Below are 22,158 nucleotides of genomic sequence, written 5' to 3' on the forward strand. Positions count from 1 at the left end.
CTAGAACCATGGTGAAGTTCAATGCTCTCCGAAGGGCTCTAGCCAGAGAAACCAAATTCCTTCGATTGCTTTTGTGGTCAGCTTCCATCAACGAAACCTTTCATTTTCCAGAATTTTCTTCCACCCATCCCATCGCCGTTGCTGGACTATGCCCACAGCACCCAAAATGGGAAAAAAAAACACCAACACACGTTCCCATTTGGTGGGCAGCATCCGAAAAAAAAATTAACCTGTAGCTTCTCGGCCTTAAACTCTACTCTTAACGTCTTTCATAGTTTCATTTATCCATCCGATTTTTGGGGCGCGTCTCGCCAACCCGGCCGGGCATTTGATGATGATATTCTGTTTTTTCTTCATCTCCTGCGAGCTTTTTTTTCTTTGTTCGCTAGTTAATTCGTAATCTTTCATTTATCCCAACTCTTCCAGCGTCCGCGTGGACCCAGGAAGAAGAAACGTACGAGGTAGCGATAGCATAGCTCTCGCGTAACTTGGGCTCACGTATTTAATGAAAAACTTCTTCAAGCTTCTTCCTTTTCCGTTTCGATGAGAGATGTTGCCTAAATGAAGGCAAATCGAAAGCAATCTCGTGGCTGCTGCTGCTGGAGAGCTAATGAAACACAAAATTAAGTTGATGAAGAACGATTTGATCGAGTGTCAGTCAAGAATACACAACACGCATCAAGAATACGGCCACATTCGAGTCTTGAATGAATGTTCAGAATTAAAAAGGCCAGTAGAATGAAAAACGGCTGAAACAAGCTGAAATTAATTACTTTACTTTTTATTTCTCCTTACGAGTTTTTTTTCTGGGAGGTGCATTGCATGACCAGTGTACTTGAACTGTGCTCAATTTCGCTTTTAAATTCTCACAGCTAGGAACCAGCTTTTGATGACACCAAACATGTGGGGAGCTGCTTGAACTCTGACTTCTCCAGAACACTCGACGACTCGCACGCATCTCTCAGTAGAACACATGCGCCAGCATTAGGAAGATCACAGCGCTTTCCCATGAATTCTGTTTATCTGGGCGCCTTGGAGCTCTGTTGTGATTAATCAGAATCATCTGACGAAGATGGGTGCATCTTGCTGAGAAAAGAAATGAGTAAAAGACACATCTGCTGACTGCCGCGAGCTCACGCATCCGAAGCTTGAAGATCTGTGGTCGGTCACAATCAATTAGGCCAATTAAGCAGCAAGACCCAACGCTGCATTCGTCGAGACTTCTTTGTTGATTTGTCTCACTCTGATAACCTCATGAAAATCATCCAGTTGCTCAAAATATCAATACTTCTACTTTGAGATCAATTCAAGGGTCGTTGGTGATGCGTTAAACTGGATATAAATTATGAATAATGCACTGGGCACCCATTATTATGGCAGTACTCGAACAATGAGGTTAAGAATTATCTGTAAGTTAGCCTTTCGAACGATCAACGATTAACCTTTCTGTACTGGAAAAGCTCGTCTCAGCTACACAGCCACTCGAGTCATGAGTTATATGGCAGACAATAATACATTAACCGTATCATCATTGAACGGATGCCTTCTTATATTATTTTTCATAAACGCTAGGCTGTGATAAACTAACAATCAATACTGCATTATCTATGGGCTACCTTCATTGAAAAGCGCTAGAGCTAGAAAAGGTCAATCTGTCTCGCTCGTTAGCTTGGAACGAATATCGAGAGAGATACCTTTCAAGCGATTAGCCATAGATCAAGAGCTTCTCACTTTGGACGATAAACACGCGAACCGGCTTACCTTCTTCTATGGTAGAAGAACCTAAATCGATAGCGTTCCTCTCGAAATGGAGGGTTTGCGATCGTTTAGAGCCCAACAACAAACAACAGGAAACCAAACCGGCTTGGCTGCTGCTGGAGTGGAGGCTTGTTTTCTTGCTCCCGACTTTACCTTTACATGTACGAAAAGTCTATTCTAGATTACATGGGATTTTGCAACTCCTTACATGCCGATCGACAAACGGTCGCACTCCTATCAGATCAGATCTACATAACCGGAGTAGCAATTTCCCGTATGGGGAGTTTGTTGACTTGGAAGAATATGTTTGGACATACTATAATTATAAGAATCTGAAATAAAAGGTTGTTCGCCTTCTTGGACTTACTCTGGGTTTAAAGAAGATTTCTTGACAAAAACCACCTGTATGTACTCAATCAAAGCAATTGAAAGGTAAACCGTGGTTGATTTAAAGGGAATCTTTCGATTGCTTCGATTCAGTTGAATTATTTAACCAAGTAGGCTCACAGCACATGTTAGACCTGTAGGTACCTATGTTAAACAAATATCAATATTTTCAACAAGTGAACAGGATTTACTGTAGATCAGTGTTTTCTCAGTGAAAGCTTAAATTTTAATTGAATTGACTTGATTCTTTTTTGGGGCTATCAGTTGAGTTTTCTTCTCAAAGCTCGTTTTTTTTATATAAAAATTGAAGGAATCGAGTTATCGACTTTTAAGATGAGATCTTTTAAAATTTATCATCATATAATTATTGTGTAAAATAATAACTAAAAAAGTTTTTTAATAACACAAGATCTTGTACACGATTAAACAATAGTACTTTGGCGATTCTGTCAGAAGCACTGAATCTTTAACGAAATAGAAATTTCACATTAGTCTTAAAAAAGTGTGATGCTAAGTCAAAGTAGTGCACCAACAGGTGCTAAAAAAAAATCTCTTTCCAGAGTAAATAATGAAAACTGGTTTAAGTTTGTGATCAAATGAAAAACGTGAACAATCTCCAAGAAACACCACCACAGGGAAAATTGCACTAATCAATTTTTCACAAATTAAATGGTACATTCATATATTCATAGAGAGCGAAGTAGTATAGAAGAGATTTATCATGCAATATTCAAAATATAATTTAAGATCTCTTGAGAAAGACAGAAGAGAGGCTCCATAGAGATATTCAACTGTAAAGCTTAGTTCATTTAGAAATGGGAAAGTTACGAATGCATGTATCTTAAGGTTGACAGATTGCTCGATTTCATCCGGGTTTGTCCGGATATTTTATTCAAAATTTAGGAACACTCCAGCCCGGTCCTGATGCCCGAATTTCATTTAAAAAACGCACGGATTAATTCACTTTATTTGAGAAATAAAACAGATAGAAACAAATTGTGTTGTAAAATTTATTTATGTATGTATGTATGTATGTATGTATGTATGTATGTATGGTTCCCCCATCGCACAGTGGTCCAAAATGCGAAAAACGTGATCGTTGCTTATAACGTTTTTAGGTCACATTTTAGCATATCGGTGTCTTCGGAGAAGTTTGTCAGTGAAGTTAGCTCTATAATAAAAAACTATTATTTTTCTGATTAATCCCCCTACAAGTGAGATAAAATTTCTAACTTCTCTGTTATAGGTTTTAGCTCTTTGATGTCTTCGACAAACTTGTTAAAAATCAAATTTTCTACAACTTTGTCTCAGATGCCAAGTTTCTAAAATAATTATTATCCGAGATATCGGCCAAATGGGAGTTTGTCTTCTGCCTTCAGTGGATTCGGACGTACTATAACGCGCTCGAAAACCACAATAGATAGGCTATTGTTCTTCTTCGAATGAAAGATAGTTTGACAAGTGTGTTCTCCGCGGGATGAGTCCTTCCCCAGGACATCATCCGGATAGGACCATTCCGGAATGGATGGATCCTCAAGGTGTGCACGGAAGATTATATTTCCTTTTTTTGAAAGCGAGAAATGGTTTCGAACTTCCGAAAAATCCGTTCATCATCGGACGATCGATTGAACAGCACGCGGGTGAAATAGAAAGTGGATACTTTGTGCGAAATAAAAACTGGTACGTTTTGAAGATTCGCAGTAAAGATCAAGCCAGAAAGATATTTACCCTTACTTCGCTCATCGATGGCACGCCAATTGAAATTGGCCGTCATCCCGAGCTAAACAGCAGAAAGTTCGTAGTAAGATGCAGCGAGGTCGACGGTATGTCCGAAAAAGAACTTTTAAAAGAGCTATCGTCGCAAAAGATAATTGATGTGAGACGAATAACGAAAAAAACAACGACTGGAATTATTGAAACCCCGACTTTAGTGCTTACCATTAATTCGACTGTTTTCCCGGAGTTTATTAATTTCGGATTTATTCGTTTGAGAACTCGACATTACTATCCTCAGCCCTTAATATGCAGACTTTGTTTGAAATATGGACACCCAAAAAGCAAATGTTTGGCAGAAAAGGCATGCATAGTTTGCTCTGGCACACATAGCAGCGAATCGTGCACTGCCAAAACTAAATTCTGTGCAAATTGTAAAGGAAACCACTCTCCGCTCGACAGAAATTGCCCCGTATACGTATACGAAACTGCTGTTCATAAAGTAAAAACGGAACAAAACATTACACTGGACGCCGCTCGTAGAATAGTTCAATCACCGAATACCATCAGCTACGCAGAAATTGTGAAGTCTCACAACGAAATCTTCAACCAACAAAGGAAGAAACAGCAGCCGAAAAAACACACTGCACCGACCGAACCGAACCAACAGAAGGACCAACAACAGCAACAACAAAAAACAAAACGAATTCATCAGCATCACTCGATAGAACGCATCACTCCAGCTATCCATTTGACCGTTTCGCCGCCCCGCAAAAGATCAACCCCTCAAGCTTCGCCAATCGCCTCTGGTGACGAGGCCGAAGATGACCCTCAACAAAAAAACGATACACTCATCAATTCCGAGGATCGGAAATCGACCAGTGCAATAAATCGTGTTCCTTACCCAAACCCTTCCTCCTCATCCAAAAATCCCTTCCAACCTCCTCCTAATTCTAAAACCAAATCAGACCCTCGGCATAATACTACTTTGTAAAAGTGAATTGCCTTAATAAAATAATTTTTAGAATTAAAAAAAAAAAAAATATCGGCCAAATAAGAAACTTAACCTTTAAAAATCAGTTTTTTAATAATAAGCAGCATCTCCAGCTTAAAGAGGATATCTATTTCAATTGAACACACAATAACCTGTAGCTGTACTAATTATACAAATGCGCTTCCAAACCTTTGCTTCTGACATGGCGCAGGGAAAAGCTAAAAGAAAACACACGTACCTAGTAGAATGCACTGTATGTGCTTTCATAGAAATCGTTGTTTTTAATGCAAACATGGAAAAGTAAAATTGATGTATCTCGCTTGGATACAAGTGGATACTGACGATTGTACCTACATCTTGTAGACGAAATCTTCGACTTTATTTTGCATCTAAAGCGGGCTGCCCGATGTTGCCCGGTGTTTGTAAAATAAGGCGTGAAAAAGCCCTATTTTCGGTAATCTTTTTAACATAGCTCTGCAGTATCACATTTTACAAACTTAAAATGTTCAACAAAGTGGTGTATTTTAGTAAGACAAACAACTTTGTGGAACATTTTATTAAACTTAAAATTTACTGAAAAAAGTTATTATTAAAAAACTGATTTTTAGAGGTTAAGTTTCTTATTTGGCCGATATCTCGGATAGTAATTATTTTAGAAACTTGGCATCTGAGACAAAGTTGTAGAAAATTTGATTTTTAACAAGTTTGTCGAAGACATCAAAGAGCTAAAACCTATAACAGAGAAGTTAGAAATTTTATCTCACTTGTAGGGGGATTAATCAGAAAAATAATAGTTTTTTATTATAGAGCTAACTTCACTGACAAACTTCTCCGAAAACACCAATATGCTAACATGTGACCTAAAAAAGTTATAAGCAACGATCACGTTTTTCGCATTTTGGACCACTGTGCATCGGTAGCAAGGTCCAGCCTATGTCTGTGTGGCTTGGCCTTCGAATTGCTTCTCAGGCTTCCACGGCCGATGGCCGACTTCGTCGAGGGAAGTCATTCAACCTTCAGAGACCTACAATGGTTGGCAATCCACTCCGCTTGCAATAGTCTCTTCAGATTTACCCCAGATGCATTCCCTCTGAAATATATAAATATTTATACAATGAAACACATCTTACCTGTCGGCAACTTATGGAATTTGAACCCAAAAGTTTTTCTTGCCGATACCGGGAATCGAACCCAGTACGCCCGGATTACCAGATTCGTGCCAGCCTATCCGCTAGACCACATCAGCGCTTATGTTGTAAAATTTATTTATTTTTGCCTCCATAACGAATTTTTTTTAGCAAGTTTTATGAAAATAATCATGCAAGGTTTTTTGGAAGCCTTAAATACCATAAAATACTTGTTGATGGAATTTGGAGAAAAAAAAAATATTTTCAACTTGTTCCCTGATTTTTTATGAGTAAATTCTTAGTCGTCAATTTTGAAATCAAATGCCCATATTTTACCAGCTTTTTTATATGAAATTGCTTGGATTTGTCAGTCCCGGATACGGGCTGCAAAAAATCTGATAACCTGAGTGTATCTAAAAAACGATTCGTTTGATCGAGTTACTCTCTATGTAGGAAATAAAGGTCGTTAAATGATAATTCATGAAAAGTTCGAAATTTTTTTCGATTTTTGTAGGAAATATTTATACTTTATTCTTGGAATCTTCCATAGACCGGCGCTCATATTTTTTTCAGTCATGTATTTTCATGTATTTTTCCCACTTATACTTCGTCAAAGCTATATTTTGGGTGGCTGCATCTTTTCCTTAAATTTTCGCTATTTTTTAGCCCCATACTAGATCGAAACTGAGGACAATTTGGTGGATTCAGCTGTTTCAATATTAACAAAACTTGATTAATTTTGTGTCACTTAAAACGTGCGTACTGGAATGTCTGCCGGGAAAATCTGACAAAAACAAAGCAAAACCATCATAAGATTGAATTTAAAGTAAAGTCGATTTGTTAAGATCGTAGGTCACGAAATATACATCAAAGAGTACATTTTTAAGCTTTCAAAACATCAAAAATTAAAGTTCTGGTTTTAAAAATTGTGGTTTTTTCAACAGGTACAGAGTCTTGGCAAATCATTTTATTTTTTATCAAAACAATCAATACTTTTTTCAAACTGCAAGGGAAATTGCCACGACCAGAAATGCTATAAGATTCAACCACTGGAGTTTGTTTGAAAAAGGGTTTTTCATAAGTTTTGTCTTGCATCAGAAATGACCAGTCTCATTACCTCGATACCAACAATACAGCTTACGAGCTCTGAAACTAGCAAAAGTTTATTGTTTGAGGCAGGCCCGTGCGAAGGACCCGTCCATGGGGGGGGGGTTTTCGAAGTTCAAGTTTAGCTAAAAATAATAACAATACTAAACATACACAATAAACATGGAAATACATTTCTAACATAATTTTGATACTCATGGTTATCACACAAACTCAAAAAATTCTACTGGCAAAATAGATCGAAATTTTCAAAACAAATCACAAAGAAAGTTTCAAATCAATGATATTTTTGGTAAGTCATTGATAAATTTTTCAAAATGATGTTCCTTATCCTGGACTAGGAATTTGCTGAAAAATAATTTATAAGCAGTCTAGTTTTCAAATAGGAAATAAATATTTGCAAAACACAGATTAAAAAAAATAATTCTAAAATAAACATCCGATCAGGTTATAAATTAACCATAATAAATTGTTAGTAAAATTGGTAAAATGGTAATTCTTTTCAAATAACATTTTTTTTCTTTATTTTCGACTGAAGAATTAATTGAAAAATTCCGCTGCAGTGTTTATAATTTAAAATGTGAACACATAAACTCAGAATTGAAAAACATTGACAAACTTATCAAAAATATTTCTTCAAATTTAAATAGCTTGACTCTAAAATTCGGCAATTTTATTAGAAAAAAAATTGAAAAAATGTACAATGAAATTCATAAAATTCGGTAAATTCATTTGAAAATTAAAACAAAATATGAAGATGAAAAAGATAAGTTTTTAACATATCAGAAGGATTTTTTTTCAATAAACACGTCTTGCAATTAGAAAAACTTATTTATAGAGTTCAATTGTTAACTCAAAGGAACCACATTTTGGTGCTTATGTTTCAATGGTGGATTTAGTAGATTTGAGCGTCTTGAACACAAATCTTTTGTCAAATTCGAACCATCACATTTAGTTTTGATTATATGGAGTTTTAAAAAGTGTCAATTTTAAGTGAAATCAGTCATTGATAACTGATTACTATCAATCCTGCATTTAAGAGGAAATCTGACTCTGATTTCGTTAATAATAATACTTCATTCAATTAAAGAATAATACTTTGACAATGATGATGATGCATAATCTAAAAAAGTGAAATTCAACAGTGTTTAAAAATTTTCGAAAAATATGTATTTATGTAATGTCTGCAGAAAGTTAAGAAAAAACTTGATTTCATTCACAATTTTTTGGATCTTGCAAAACGATTAGATTTGAGAACTTCCTTGAATAATTTTAACATATTTTAAAAAGTTATTTCAATAACAAGCTGATAAAAAATTTGCATATTAAGGACACTTAATTAAGCTAAATTTACGTTTTAAATTCATTGCAGCTCGAAAAATGTAAATTTTGTGGACTTGTGTAATTTTTCCAAACCTTTTCAAATGTGATATTGAGTATTTAGTAGAGTGTCCATTTCCCGGCCATTTTCTCATTCCCGGGAATCGGGAAATCTTGTGGCCCATTTCCCGGGAATTCCCGGGATCCCGGGAAATATTCAAAATCATATTAAATGTATGCACTTCGATTCAAATATACATAGCTTATCGAACCTTTCATGCATACGAGCCCATAATTCGTTCAAAATGAACACTTCACAATGTTTGTTTAAACTTATTTTTAATCAAATTGATCAAACTGTTTTCTACAATGAAAAATTAAAAACAGTCTAAAGAACTATAAAATAATCTGAATAAGTCAAATAAAGAATTCATCCATGCAACTAGGGGTTGATAAAAAAAATATTTTTTTATTTGTTTGATTATTCCAACCATTTTTCGTTTTTTCTGAACACTTCACATATTTGCTCTTCATATGAAAAAAACGATGTATTCTTCAATTAGAGGTTTTGAAGTTCATCTGGCTTTCAAAGCCAAAGGTAAACAAGTGCATGAATGTTTCTTTCAAGAAAACACAATCTTCCTACCCGATTTTTCATATATTTTTCGAACTGTTGTGGGTTTTCGTTCAATGAATACGGCGTTGAAATACCTATAATCTTTTTAAACTTAACTATTTGAATAAAATAATTGAACCAAATTGCTGCAAAATGTCTACTGCCACAGGAGTCGGCATATTCTCAATGAGTTTTGTATGATTACTTTTTCAAAAAAACAATAAGAGTGATTATGGAGGCTTTTCCAGAGAAATAATTTCATACATGTCGGGAATTCCCGGGAATGAAACAACGATTCCCGGGAATCGGGAATTCCCGAATTTTTAAAATTCCCGGGAATTCCCGCCCGGGAAATCCCGGGACGGAAACTCTAGTATTTAGAAAAACTATAAACACAAAATAAAATTTAGACTGATATTTGTTTCTTGAAGAATATTTCATATTAACATAACATTTTTGATGAGATAAATGATTTTTTTTTCAATAAAATTTTTCAGTAATAAGATGGAGGATATTATATTTAAGATTTGTTTATAAAAATTCTGTTGATAATCATGAGAGGTAAAGGCCGGCATCAAACTTTTCGAAGTATAAAATTAGTATTCGGTTAATTTATTTTGAGTTAAAAATTCTCTGTTCTTGTTTAGTTACACTTCTTAATGGAAAAAACCCATTAAAAGACGAGTTTGAGTTTTTGTATTTTTAATTTAGAGTTTCAATACAAAAGGTTAATTGAATTGCAATTCAAAATTTTCAATTAAAAACTACTTTCAATTGATGAACGTCGTATGGTATCGTAAAATTAAATGTGTCAAGCCGAGGGTGATTTTAGAGTAAATTCCGCCGGAGGCGAGAAAATTTCTGACTTGCTTGTTAAAACTTATTTTTAAACACCTTTTAAGGTCAAGTAATTTTCTGATACTCCGCAAAAATTTGACTTGGAAAAAATCTCCATGGGGGGGGGTTTAACCCCTGAAACCCCCCCCGTTCGCACGGCCTTGGTTTGAGGTTATGTTTAAATGACTCAGAGTTAGACCACACTTTTAGCTTATCGAAGAAAAAATATAAAATATTAAAAACTCTAGTATGAGCCTTGACGTCCCTAATGACCCTAAACCATAGTTGCCGATCATGTGCCTCATTCCGACGTGTGACTCGAAATTTGTGGGCATTTTTGACAGTGTTTGAATATTTTTCCACCACTTACACACAGAATTTTTTTTTTGAATGTTGAATTATTATTATTATTATAATTTATTTGAGACCTTTTAACCACCCGGGTTATTCGGGTCTATACATTTGAATGTTCAATGCTTTTGCCAACTATCGATTAGATCATGGGTTGCCAAACCATGGCCCGCGAGCCAAATGTGGCCCGCGTCTGTATTTTGTGGCCCGCGAAGATTGTTTCAGGATTGAATGTTTTCCTTCAACATCATTAAAAAAAACCGACTTTATCAAGCAAAAGGAAAACTTTTATTTTCTTAAATTTTTCAACATTTTACATATTTTTTGTACCTTGAAATCAAGTGTTATCCAATAAATATTTGCTATTAAGCCACTTCATACAAGTGGTATTAAAAGTGGCCTTCTCTACTCTGGGAGCTTTGAGAGTCTTAAAGCGGAAACTAGTATAATTTTGAAGAGTTCGGAAGGCGTCAGGGAGATATGCTCAAAATCTACGCAAGAACTCGAATAACTCAGTACACTTAAATGATAAGGAGAAAATAAAACACTACTTATATTCAATCTGAAATATCATTTGTCAGCTTGAATTGAAACAAATCTAACTGGAAAACAGAAGCTCAAAATAATTGAAATCTACTTTGTAAAATTATCACATTATATTGTAATCATACCCTCATCAGAGTTATAAAATATTGGTACAAAACTTCTGTATTTGCAATTCGAATTATATTTTCGCAACTTTGTTTACCAACAAAAATTATTCAGACTGTTAAAATTGATTTAAAAATTAAAAAAACCCTGTACTTTATTTTAACTTAACTTCAACAGAAAAAAAGAACAATTTTTAAATTGAATCGAAATTATCTATCTTAGTATAAGTAACGTATTTTTAATCTACGTGCAATGATATATAAACTAATAGTGTTGGGCATTGAAAACGCTGATCGCTAATTAATGTGCTTTGTTTTTGATAAAAAATTCATTTCTCTCCAAATTTATAGTATTTAATCAAGCTCCACCAGAGACAGTTCGACAAGCGAAATTACTAGAGTGTCCATTTCCCGGCCATTTTGGCGTTCCCGGGAATCGGGAAATCTGACGATCCTTTTCCCGAGAATTCCCGGGATCCCGGGAAAATTGAAAATGAAGATTTCAACATGGAGATCTTAATCCTATACTGCGTATGAATTCTTATCAAATGGTATTATTAAATTTAAAGTAATACCTAGTATTGCAAAATATTTCCAATTTTCTCACTAGCCGTAGAAGTTGGTTAGGTAGACTGTTATTCATCGAACATCGTAAATTTTCAGATAACTATCCATTTGTTTAACAATATGTCATTTCTTTGCTGATGAATTCGCTACTGTAAATAGTATCCGAAACGGAGGTTCTAAATGATGAGTGTTGCAAAATAGAACATTCAGATTCTTTCCGTAGCGTTTCATTATTGGTTTTACAGATTCTTTGGCGGTTTTCAATATTACACTAAGTTTTCGACAGGAAAAACTTGTTACTATCAAATTCCTTGTGTTTACCAGATTTAAGAAAAAAAATATTGAAAACTAAGCCATCAAGGTCACTGATCACACTGAAATAACACTTAGAACACAAAATAAACCATTTTCAGGCTATTTTTTTTTTGTCAAAGTTTGTAGGTTTGCAAAACCGACGAAAAAATTAACCTGTTTAGCCGATTTTATCGTAGAAATTGCCTTTTTTTAAGTCGGATGGCACTTTCTAACTGAGATAGCATTTCTCAAATCGATCGATGCGCACTCTGGAATCGATATTGCGTACTGTTGGAAAAATTATCCAACCAACTAAATCGAGTGTCCAGTCAGTATGGTCAGTAGTGGTAGAACTATCATTTTCCTCGCTCAATATGATTCATTTTTATAATTTAGATCGTGTAAATTTGTAGTAATTTAGAACATTTTACTGGCTTCGGGAATTCCCGGGATTTATTAAGCATTTCCCGGGATTCAGGAATTCCCGAATTTTTCTAGAAATCTAAACTCTAGAAATTACTGATATAAAGTTTCTGTCAGATTGTGGAGCTTTATTAGCTGTAAGTTCACCGAAAATCAAGAGAGAAAATAATTCAGAAAATATATGATTAACGGCCTAGTAAGTGATCATATTTTTAAAGACAGACTCTGCAATTAAAAAAAATTATTCTGTTCGGTATAATTTATCTATGTTTCAAATTGAACTGATTTGGTACCTACATATAACGGAGAAGGGGGACTTTTAAAAACATTAACTTTTTCATAGTAATTATTTTTTTCTGGTATTTTAAATTCAAAAAGGTGAAATAATAATTAAAAAAATATACTTTTATCCTTTTTATGAACGACTTTTTCCTTTATCGAATAAAAACTTAATCAATTGAGAAAAAGAACGATCATTAAAACTTTTAAACTTTGAGGTTGGATTTGAGCAAATTTTGAAAGTTTTTAAAAGAGCAACACAAGAACATAACACGGAAGAACTCTTTTTATAATATTTTTTTATTATTATAATTAAAGAGCGTAAGAAAATTTCATCTAAAATGCAGGGTTATCGTTATGGGATGAATGAGCCAAGAAAATTTAAAACCTCTAAAAACGCTGTGTGTGTGAAGTTTTGTCGAGGAAATTAAATTTAATTTATAACCCATGTAGTGTGTCTAAATTAGAAGGTATAATCTTGTCTGTTGGCTTGTTAAAAGTATATAAAACACTTTTAATTTTTTTTTGGTTAAATAAAAAAGAACTGGTAAAAATCTGTACTAAATCTCAGAAATCTTTGTTTTTAAAACATGTAAAAAAAATATTTGGCTTAATTTATACTTTAGGTAATCTACTGAAATTCGTTTGCATTTTATACTAAAGAAAAATTTGTTTTGTAGACCGCTCAGTACTAAAATTGGGCCCGCCTGTTGAAAATCTTGGCCACCCCTAGATGAGATAATGATAAATTTTTAAGGAAACTGTGCAAAATATTTTTTTTCTTATTCTCTTGCAAACTAAATATCTAGAAAAAGCGTGAACTCTAAAATTAAAAAAAAATTGGTCTGATAGTACTTACTTCAACAAAATGCTGTCAAAATTTGATATGTCCGATAATTAGGAAATAAACTATCAGCAAAAACAACTAGTTCAGATATTGAAGGTTTCAAAAATGGGCTTTATTAAGGGTGGTATTCATCACTGGTAATGAGGCGTCAATATGTTCGACCGTCCTGACTCATTAAGAGTGATGAATACCACCCTTAAAACAACTAAGCCCATTTTTGAAGCCTAATAACTTTTTTATTTCTAAACTCTAATCGAAATGCAGTCTTCGGATGATATATTTGTCATAGTTAACGCTTTATTGCATTCAAAAGAAAGCGGCCGAAGGTAACCAAAGTTATTGATGAAAAACTAGTTTTTCATGTTTCTCCCGAACAAAATGTCTCAAAATCCCCGAGCTCGGTAATTTTCGTTTATTGTGTGTTTTGTTATTCTTTGTATTATTGTAATTTTGATATTCATATGAGAAAGATTTTTTAAGAAACATAATGAAATAACGAGAATTTAGAACCATGGATGAAGATTGAAAAAATAGGTTTCCTCTTATGTCGTTGTTCGTTGTTTTTATTTTATTTTTTCATAAAATGAAATAGAGGTAAAGAAGTAAAGAAATTCTTTGTTTTAAGAAAAAAAATATATGTTTCTTTGATTTGAATCTTATTAAAAATTGAAAAAATAATTTATTTCATGGCCTTTAAGTTTTGATTTGTAAGTTTCTGTGTTAACTAGTAAACCATTGAATTTCTTAGGACGTAAATTGAATTTACCAATCATTTGAAGCTTTAAGATGGCTTGATTTTGAATTGAATCGATACGTTCTTGGATGATTTTCTATGTTGATGATTTCATCGGTTTACATCCTAGGTTGCCAGAGTTTGAACAATCAGGCACACCTGTTCACAGATGCTGAACAAATGCTCTTTCCATCATCTTTGCAAACTCGGAACGAAACGCGTCTCTCGATGATCGTCATCAGCAGCCTAGAGCTCCGGGCATGAAAACAATAATTTCCTTTTAATTACCCTTACATGCATGACTGGTGGGTACATGTGTATGAAAAATGTGTTTTTTTATATTCATGAAGAGCTCTTATAAATACGGCATATTTCCTTAGTAATAATTGAGCTGTTGCACAAGCGTTTAAATTTACCTCACACAAAACTGATTTCCGTTCAATATCGTTCAAGATGATTTATGGCAAGCGTCGATTCAAACGTTTTCTTAATAATTGTTCATAAATGCCAGTGTAAATCGGTGAAAAATAATGGGAGTTCCGAATTGAGACATAAGGCATAAATACTTTAAAAATTTAACAATTTTGATTGAATAATGCCAAATAATTCTTCTAATTTGTTTAGTTGATAAACTACAGATTTTTGAAAAATGTATGAAATCATTTAATCTCTGACCCCTCTGGTTCTGGCATTTAAATGTTGGATATTTTCCAATTATTATATAATTTTTATACAAGGGGACATGCAGGTGAAATACACCAACAAATTTTCAAAAAACAACTTTATTATGTCTTCCTGAGAATCGCTAATAAATGCCCGGATCAGCCAGCAACTTGGACATCTGGTTTAATACTCTCACAAATCTTCTCTAATGTCTGCATCGGTGAATGAGCCCCATAAATCAAAACCCCATAAGAGAGCGGTTGAAGTAGCCACTTCTACATTTTTTTTTCACCGGCAAGCAAGCAATCAACCGACCTGTTCAAAGATAAGACTCCAAAAAAACTTCGGTCACAATACCGAGAATTGGATGGAGGAGCACAAAAAACAGAAGCCGACGAATTTTCGCTCAACCAGGGCCATCGTTAGTTGAATACAAAAGAGCTGCTTGGGAACGCTTTTTTCCTCAGCTCTATGTCTCTTTTAGGATTCCAAGGTTGGACCTACGCACTCTTCAACTGTGACAACTTCGCCCTGGTGGAACCTATTTGATAAACATTCAATTTAAAAAAAAAAAGATAAAATGGACGTTTTCAGTTGAAACTAACTATAGGGCTAAAAAATTTCCGTTCAACAGATATGATTTTCTTCATATATTTTAATAAATTGCTTCAAATTTCTTTCAACATTGCAATATTTCTTTCATTCTTTTCTAGTCTATTTTGAGTGTATTTTGGGGTTGTTTTGAATCTTGATGAGTTCATCTCAAGTTTTTCCAGTCTAAGTTAGTGTAATTCTTTCCAGTTTGCCTTATTTGAGTTTAATTAGAGAATACGACGTACGAACCTTCTTAAAGCCTTCGTAATTCTAATGAGACTTCTTTGAAGTCAATTTCAAGTCTTCTGCGAGTTTTCTATTTAGAGTCTACTGTGTGTTTACTGTGAATCTACTTTAAGTCTTCTCTAAGTCTGCTTTGAATCTGCTTTGATTCTACTTTGAATCTAATTTGAGACCACTTTGAGTCTACTTTGAGTCTACTTCAAGTCTACCTTGAGTCTTTTGAATCTGTTTCGAGTGTACTTTAAACTTACATAAAATTTACTTTAAGTCGACTTAAAGTCTTATTTGAGTTTATTTAGAGTTTATTTTGACTACAATTTTTTAAACTTTCTCTATACTTCCAGTCCAGGTTGACATTTTTGTCATTTTTGTAATTTTTGTCATTTTTGTCATTTTTGTCATTTTTGTCATTTTTGTCATTTTTGTCATTTTTGTCATTTTTGTCATTTTTGTCATTTTTGTCATTTTTGTCATTTTTGTCATTTTTGTCATTTTTGTCGTTTTTGTCGTTTTTGTTATTTTTGTAATATTTGTAATTTTTGTAATTTTTGTCATTTTTGTCATTTTTGTCATTTTTGTCATTTTTGTCATTTTTGTCATTTTTGTCATTTTTGTCATTTTTGTCATTTTTGTCATTTTTGTCATTTTTGTCATTTTTGTCATTTTTGTCATTTTTGTCATTTTTGTCATTTTTGTCATTTTTGTCATTTTTGTCATTTTTGTCATTTTTGTCATTTTTGTCATTTTTGTCATTTTTGTCATTTTTGTCATTTTTGTCATTTTTGTCATTTTTGTCATTTTTGTCATTTTTGTCATTTTTGTCATTTTTGTCATTTTTGTCATTTTTGTCATTTTTGTCATTTTTGTCATTTTTGTCATTTTTGTCATTTTTGTCATTTTTGTCATTTTTGTCATTTTTGTCATTTTTGTCATTTTTGTCATTTTTGTCATTTTTGTCATTTTTGTCATTTTTGTCATTTTTGCCATTTTTGTCATTTTTGTCATTTTTGTCATTTTTGTCATTTTTGTTATTTTTGTCATTTTTGTCATTTTTGTCATTTTTGTCATTTTTGTCATTTTTGTCATTTTTGTCATTTTTGTCATTTTTGTCATTTTTGTCATTTTTGTCATTTTTGTCATTTTTGTCATTTTTGTCATTTTTGTCATTTTTGTCATTTTTGTCATTTTTGTCATTTTTGTCATTTTTGTCATTTTTGTCATTTTTGTCATTTTTGTCATTTTTGTCATTTTTGTCATTTTTGTCATTTTTGTCATTTTTGTCATTTTTGTCATTTTTGTCATTTTTGTCATTTTTGTCATTTTTGTCATTTTTGTCATTTTTGTCATTTTTGTCATTTTTGTCATTTTTGTCATTTTTGTCATTTTTGTCATTTTTGTCATTTTTGTCATTTTTGTCATTTTTGTCATTTTTGTCATTTTTGTCATTTTTGTCATTTTTGTCATTTTTGTCATTTTTGTCATTTTTGTCATTTTTGTCATTTTTGTCATTTTTGTCATTTTTGTCATTTTTGTCATTTTTGTCATTTTTGTCATTTTTGTCATTTTTGTCATTTTTGTCATTTTCGTCGTTTTTGTCATTTTTGTCATTTTTGTCATTTTCGTCATTTTTGTCATTTTTGTCATTTTTGTCATTTTTGTCATTTTTGTCATTTCTGTCATTTTTGTCATTTTTGTCATTTTTGTCATTTTTGTCATTTTTGTCATTTTTGTCATTTTTGTCATTTTTGTCATTTTTGTCATTTTTGTCATTTTTGTCATTTTTGTCATTTTTGTCATTTTTGTCATTTTTGTCATTTTTGTCATTTTTGTCATTTTTGTCATTTTTGTCATTTTTGTCATTTTTGTCATTTTTGTCATTTTTGTCATTTTTGTCATTTTTGTCATTTTTGTCATTTTTGTCATTTTTGTCATTTTTGTCATTTTTGTCATTTTTGTCATTTTTGTCATTTTTGTCATTTTTGTCATTTTTGTCATTTTTGTCATTTTTGTCATTTTTGTCATTTTTGCCATTTTTGTCATTTTTGTCATTTTTGTCATTTTTGTCATTTTTGTCATTTTTGTCATTTTTGTCATTTTTGTCATTTTTGTCATTTTTGTCATTTTTGTCATTTTTGTCATTTTTGTCATTTTTGTCATTTTTGTCATTTTTGTCATTTTTGTCATTTTTGTCATTTTTGTCATTTTTGTCATTTTTGTCATTTTTGTCATTTTTGTCATTTTTGTCATTTTTGTCATTTTTGTCATTTTTGTCATTTTTGTCATTTTTGTCATTTTTGTCATTTTTGTCATTTTTGTCATTTTTGTCATTTTTGTCATTTTTGTCATTTTTGTCATTTTTGTCATTTTTGTCATTTTTGTCATTTTTGTCATTTTTGTCATTTTTGTCATTTTTGTCATTTTTGTCATTTTTGTCATTTTTGTCATTTTTGTCATTTTTGTCATTTTTGTCATTTTTGTCATTTTTGTCATTTTTGTCATTTTTGTCATTTTTGTCATTTTTGTCATTTTTGTCATTTTTGTCATTTTTGTCATTTTTGTCATTTTTGTCGTTTTTGTCATTTTTGTCGTTTTTGTCATTTTTGTCGTTTTTGTCATTTTTGTCATTTTTGTCATTTTTGTCATTTTTGTCATTTTTGTCATTTTTGTCATTTTTGTCATTTTTGTCATTTTTGTCATTTTTGTCATTTTTGTCATTTTCGTCGTTTTTGTCATTTTTGTCATTTTTGTCATTTTCGTCATTTTTGTCATTTTTGTCATTTTTGTCATTTTTGTCATTTCTGTCATTTTTGTCATTTTTGTCATTTTTGTCATTTTTGTCATTTTTGTCATTTTTGTCATTTTTGTCATTTTTGTCATTTTTGTCATTTTTGTCATTTTTGTCATTTTTGTCATTTTTGTCATTTTTGTCATTTTTGTCATTTTTGTCATTTTTGTCATTTTTGTCATTTTTGTCATTTTTGTCATTTTTGTCATTTTTGTCATTTTTGTCATTTTTGTCATTTTTGTCATTTTTGTCATTTTTGTCATTTTTGTCATTTTTGTCATTTTTGTCATTTTTGTCATTTTTGTCATTTTTGTCATTTTTGTCATTTTTGTCATTTTTGTCATTTTTGTCATTTTTGTCATTTTTGTCATTTTTGTCATTTTTGTCATTTTTGTCATTTTTGTCATTTTTGTCATTTTTGTCATTTTTGTCATTTTTGTCATTTTTGTCATTTTTGTCATTTTTGTCATTTTTGTCATTTTTGTCATTTTTGTCATTTTTGTCATTTTTGTCATTTTTGTCATTTTTGTCATTTTTGTCATTTTTGTCATTTTTGTCATTTTTGTCATTTTTGTCATTTTTGTCATTTTTGTCATTTTTGTCATTTTTGTCATTTTTGTCATTTTTGTCATTTTTGTCATTTTTGTCATTTTTGTCATTTTTGTCATTTTTGTCATTTTTGTCATTTTTGTCATTTTTGTCATTTTTGTCATTTTTGTCATTTTTGTCATTTTTGTCATTTTTGTCATTTTTGTCATTTTTGTCATTTTTGTCATTTTTGTCATTTTTGTCATTTTTGTCATTTTTGTCATTTTTGTCATTTTTGTCATTTTTGTCATTTTTGTCATTTTTGTCATTTTTGTCATTTTTGTCATTTTTGTCATTTTTTGTCATTTTTTGTCATTTTTGTCATTTTTGTCATTTTTGTCATTTTTGTCATTTTTGTCATTTTTGTCATTTTTGTCATTTTTGTCATTTTTGTCATTTTTGTCATTTTTGTCATTTTTGTCATTTTTGTCATTTTTGTCATTTTTGTCATTTTTGTCATTTTTGTCATTTTTGTAAAGTCTTTTGAGTTTTCTGAGTCTTTTGAGTCTTTTGAGTCTTTTGAGTCTTTTAAGTCTTTTGAGTCTTTTGAGCCTTTTGAGTCTTTTGAGTCTTTTGAGTCTTTTGAGTCTTTTGAGTCTTTTGAGTCTTTTGAGTCTTTTGAGTCTTTTGAGTCTTTTGAGTCTTTTGAGTCTTTTGAGTCTTTTGAGTCTTTTGAGTCTTTTGAGTCTTTTGAGTCTTTTGAGTCTTTTGAGTCTTTTGAGTCTTTTGAGTCTTTTGAGTCTTTTGAGTCTTTTGAGTCTTTTGAGTCTTTTGAGTCTTTTGAGTCTTTTGAGTCTTTTGAGTTTTGAGTCTTTTGAGTCTTTTGAGTCTTTTGAGTCTTTTGAGTCTTTTGAGTCTTTTGAGTCTTTTGAGTCTTTTGAGTCTTTTGAGTCTTTTGAGTCTTTTGAGTCTTTTGAGTCTTTTGAGTCTTTTGAGTCTTTTGAGTCTTTTGAGTCTTTTGAGTCTTTTGAGTCTTTTGAGTCTTTTGAGTCTTTTGAGTCTTTTGAGTCTTTTGAGTCTTTTGAGTCTTTTGAGTCTTTTGAGTCTTTTGAGTCTTTTGAGTCTTTTGAGTTTTGAGTCTTTTGAGTCTTTTGAGTCTTTTGAGTCTTTTGAGTCTTTTGAGTCTTTTGAGTCTTTTGAGTCTTTTGAGTCTTTTGAGTCTTTTGAGTCTTTTGAGTCTTTTGAGTCTTTTGAGTCTTTTGAGTCTTTTGAGTCTTTTGAGTCTTTTGAGTCTTTTGAGTCTTTTGAGTCTTTTGAGTCTTTTGAGTCTTTTGAGTTTTTTGAGTTTTTTGAGTCTTTTGAGTCGTTTGAGTCTTTTGAGTCTTTTGAGTCTTTTGAGTCTTTTGAGTCTTTTGAGTCTTTTGAGTCTTTTGAGTCTTTTGAGTCTTTTGAGTCTTTTGAGTCTTTTGAGTCTTTTGAGTCTTTTGAGTCTTTTGAGTCTTTTGAGTCTTTTGAGTCTTTTGAGTCTTTTAAGTCTTTTGAGTCTTTTGAGTCTTTTGAGTCTTTTGAGTCTTTTGAGTCTTTTGAGTCTTTTGAGTCTTTTGAGTCTTTTGAGTCTTTTAAGTCTTTTGAGTCTTTTGAGCCTTTTGAGTCTTTTGAGTCTTTTGAGTCTTTTGAGTCTTTTGAGTCTTTTGAGTCTTTTGAGTCTTTTGAGTCTTTTGAGTCTTTTGAGTCTTTTGAGTCTTTTGAGTCTTTTGAGTCTTTTGAGTCTTTTGAGTCTTTTGAGTCTTTTGAGTCTTTTGAGTCTTTTGAGTCTTTTGAGTCTTTTGAGTCTTTTGAGTCTTTTAAGTCTTTTGAGTCTTTTGAGCCTTTTGAGTCTTTTGAGTCTTTTGAGTCTTTTGAGTCTTTTGAGTCTTTTGAGTCTTTTGAGTCTTTTGAGTCTTTTGAGTCTTTTGAGTCTTTTGAGTCTTTTGAGTCTTTTGAGTCTTTTGAGTCTTTTGAGTCTTTTGAGTCTTTTGAGTCTTTTGAGTCTTTTGAGTCTTTTGAGTCTTTTGAGTCTTTTGAGTCTTTTGAGTCTTTTGAGTCTTTTGAGTCTTTTGAGTCTTTTGAGTCTTTTGAGTCTTTTGAGTCTTTTGAGTCTTTTGAGTCTTTTGAGTCTTTTGAGTCTTTTGAGTCTTTTGAGTTTTGAGTCTTTTGAGTCTTTTGAGTCTTTTGAGTCTTTTGAGTCTTTTGAGTCTTTTGAGTCTTTTGAGTCTTTTGAGTCTTTTGAGTCTTTTGAGTCTTTTGAGTCTTTTGAGTCTTTTGAGTCTTTTGAGTCTTTTGAGTCTTTTGAGTCTTTTGAGTCTTTTGAGTCTTTTGAGTCTTTTGAGTCTTTTGAGTCTTTTGAGTCTTTTGAGTCTTTTGAGTCTTTTGAGTTTTTTGAGTTTTTTGAGTCTTTTGAGTCGTTTGAGTCTTTTGAGTCTTTTGAGTCTTTTGAGTCTTTTGAGTCTTTTGAGTCTTTTGAGTCTTTTGAGTCTTTTGAGTCTTTTGAGTCTTTTGAGTCTTTTGAGTCTTTTGAGTCTTTTGAGTCTTTTGAGTCTTTTGAGTCTTTTGAGTCTTTTGAGTCTTTTGAGTCTTTTGAGTCTTTTGAGTCTTTTGAGTCCTTTGAGTCTTTTGAGTCTTTTGAGTCTTTTGAGTCTTTTGAGTCTTTTGAGTCTTTTGAGTCTTTTGAGTCTTTTGAGTCTTTGAGTCTTTTGAGTCTTTTGAGTCTTTTGAGTCTTTTGAGTCTTTTGAGTCTTTTGAGTCTTTTGAGTCTTTTGAGTCTTTTGAGTCTTTTGAGTCTTTTGAGTCTTTTGAGTCTTTTGAGTCTTTTGAGTCTTTTGAGTCTTTTGAGTCTTTTGAGTCTTTTGAGTCTTTTGAGTCTTTTGAGTTTTGAGTCTTTTGAGTCTTTTGAGTCTTTTGAGTCTTTTGAGTCTTTTGAGTCTTTTGAGTCTTTTGAGTCTTTTGAGTCTTTTGAGTCTTTTGAGTCTTTTGAGTCTTTTGAGTCTTTTGAGTCTTTTGAGTCTTTTGAGTTTTTTGAGTTTTTTGAGTCTTTTGAGTCTTTTGAGTCTTTTGAGTCTTCTGAGTCTTTTGAGTCTTTTGAGTCTTTTGAGTCTTTTGAGTCTTTTGAGTCTTTTGAGTCTTTTGAGTCTTTTGAGTCTTTTGAGTCTTTTGAGTCTTTTGAGTCTTTTGAGTCTTTTGAGTCTTTTGAGTCTTTTGAGTCTTTTGAGTCTTTTGAGTCTTTTGAGTCTTTTGAGTCTTTTGAGTCTTTTGAGTCTTTTGAGTCTTTTGAGTCTTTTGAGTCTTTTGAGTCTTTTGAGTCTT

General features: G+C 32.1%; 2 protein-coding genes across 2 annotated transcripts in view; both read right to left on the bottom strand.

The window, feature by feature from the left end:
- The window catches only part of LOC129744208 (epidermal growth factor receptor), a 312,253-nt gene that overhangs the window by 262,510 nt on the left and 27,585 nt on the right, over nucleotides 1-22,158 (bottom strand). The gene's annotated exons all lie outside the window — the stretch shown is intronic.
- Nucleotides 19,502-21,639, bottom strand: LOC129744209 (dentin sialophosphoprotein-like; the record flags this gene model as incomplete). Its single annotated transcript, XM_055736618.1, is given in 5 exon segments — nucleotides 19,502-19,684; nucleotides 19,686-19,952; nucleotides 19,954-21,003; nucleotides 21,005-21,538; nucleotides 21,541-21,639. Coding segments are annotated over 5 exon segments (2,133 nt in total), but the record flags the coding sequence as incomplete, so codon positions are not given.

This window comes from Uranotaenia lowii, chromosome 2 (assembly GCF_029784155.1).
Source record: "Uranotaenia lowii strain MFRU-FL chromosome 2, ASM2978415v1, whole genome shotgun sequence".
Lineage (NCBI taxonomy): Eukaryota > Metazoa > Arthropoda > Insecta > Diptera > Culicidae > Uranotaenia > Uranotaenia lowii.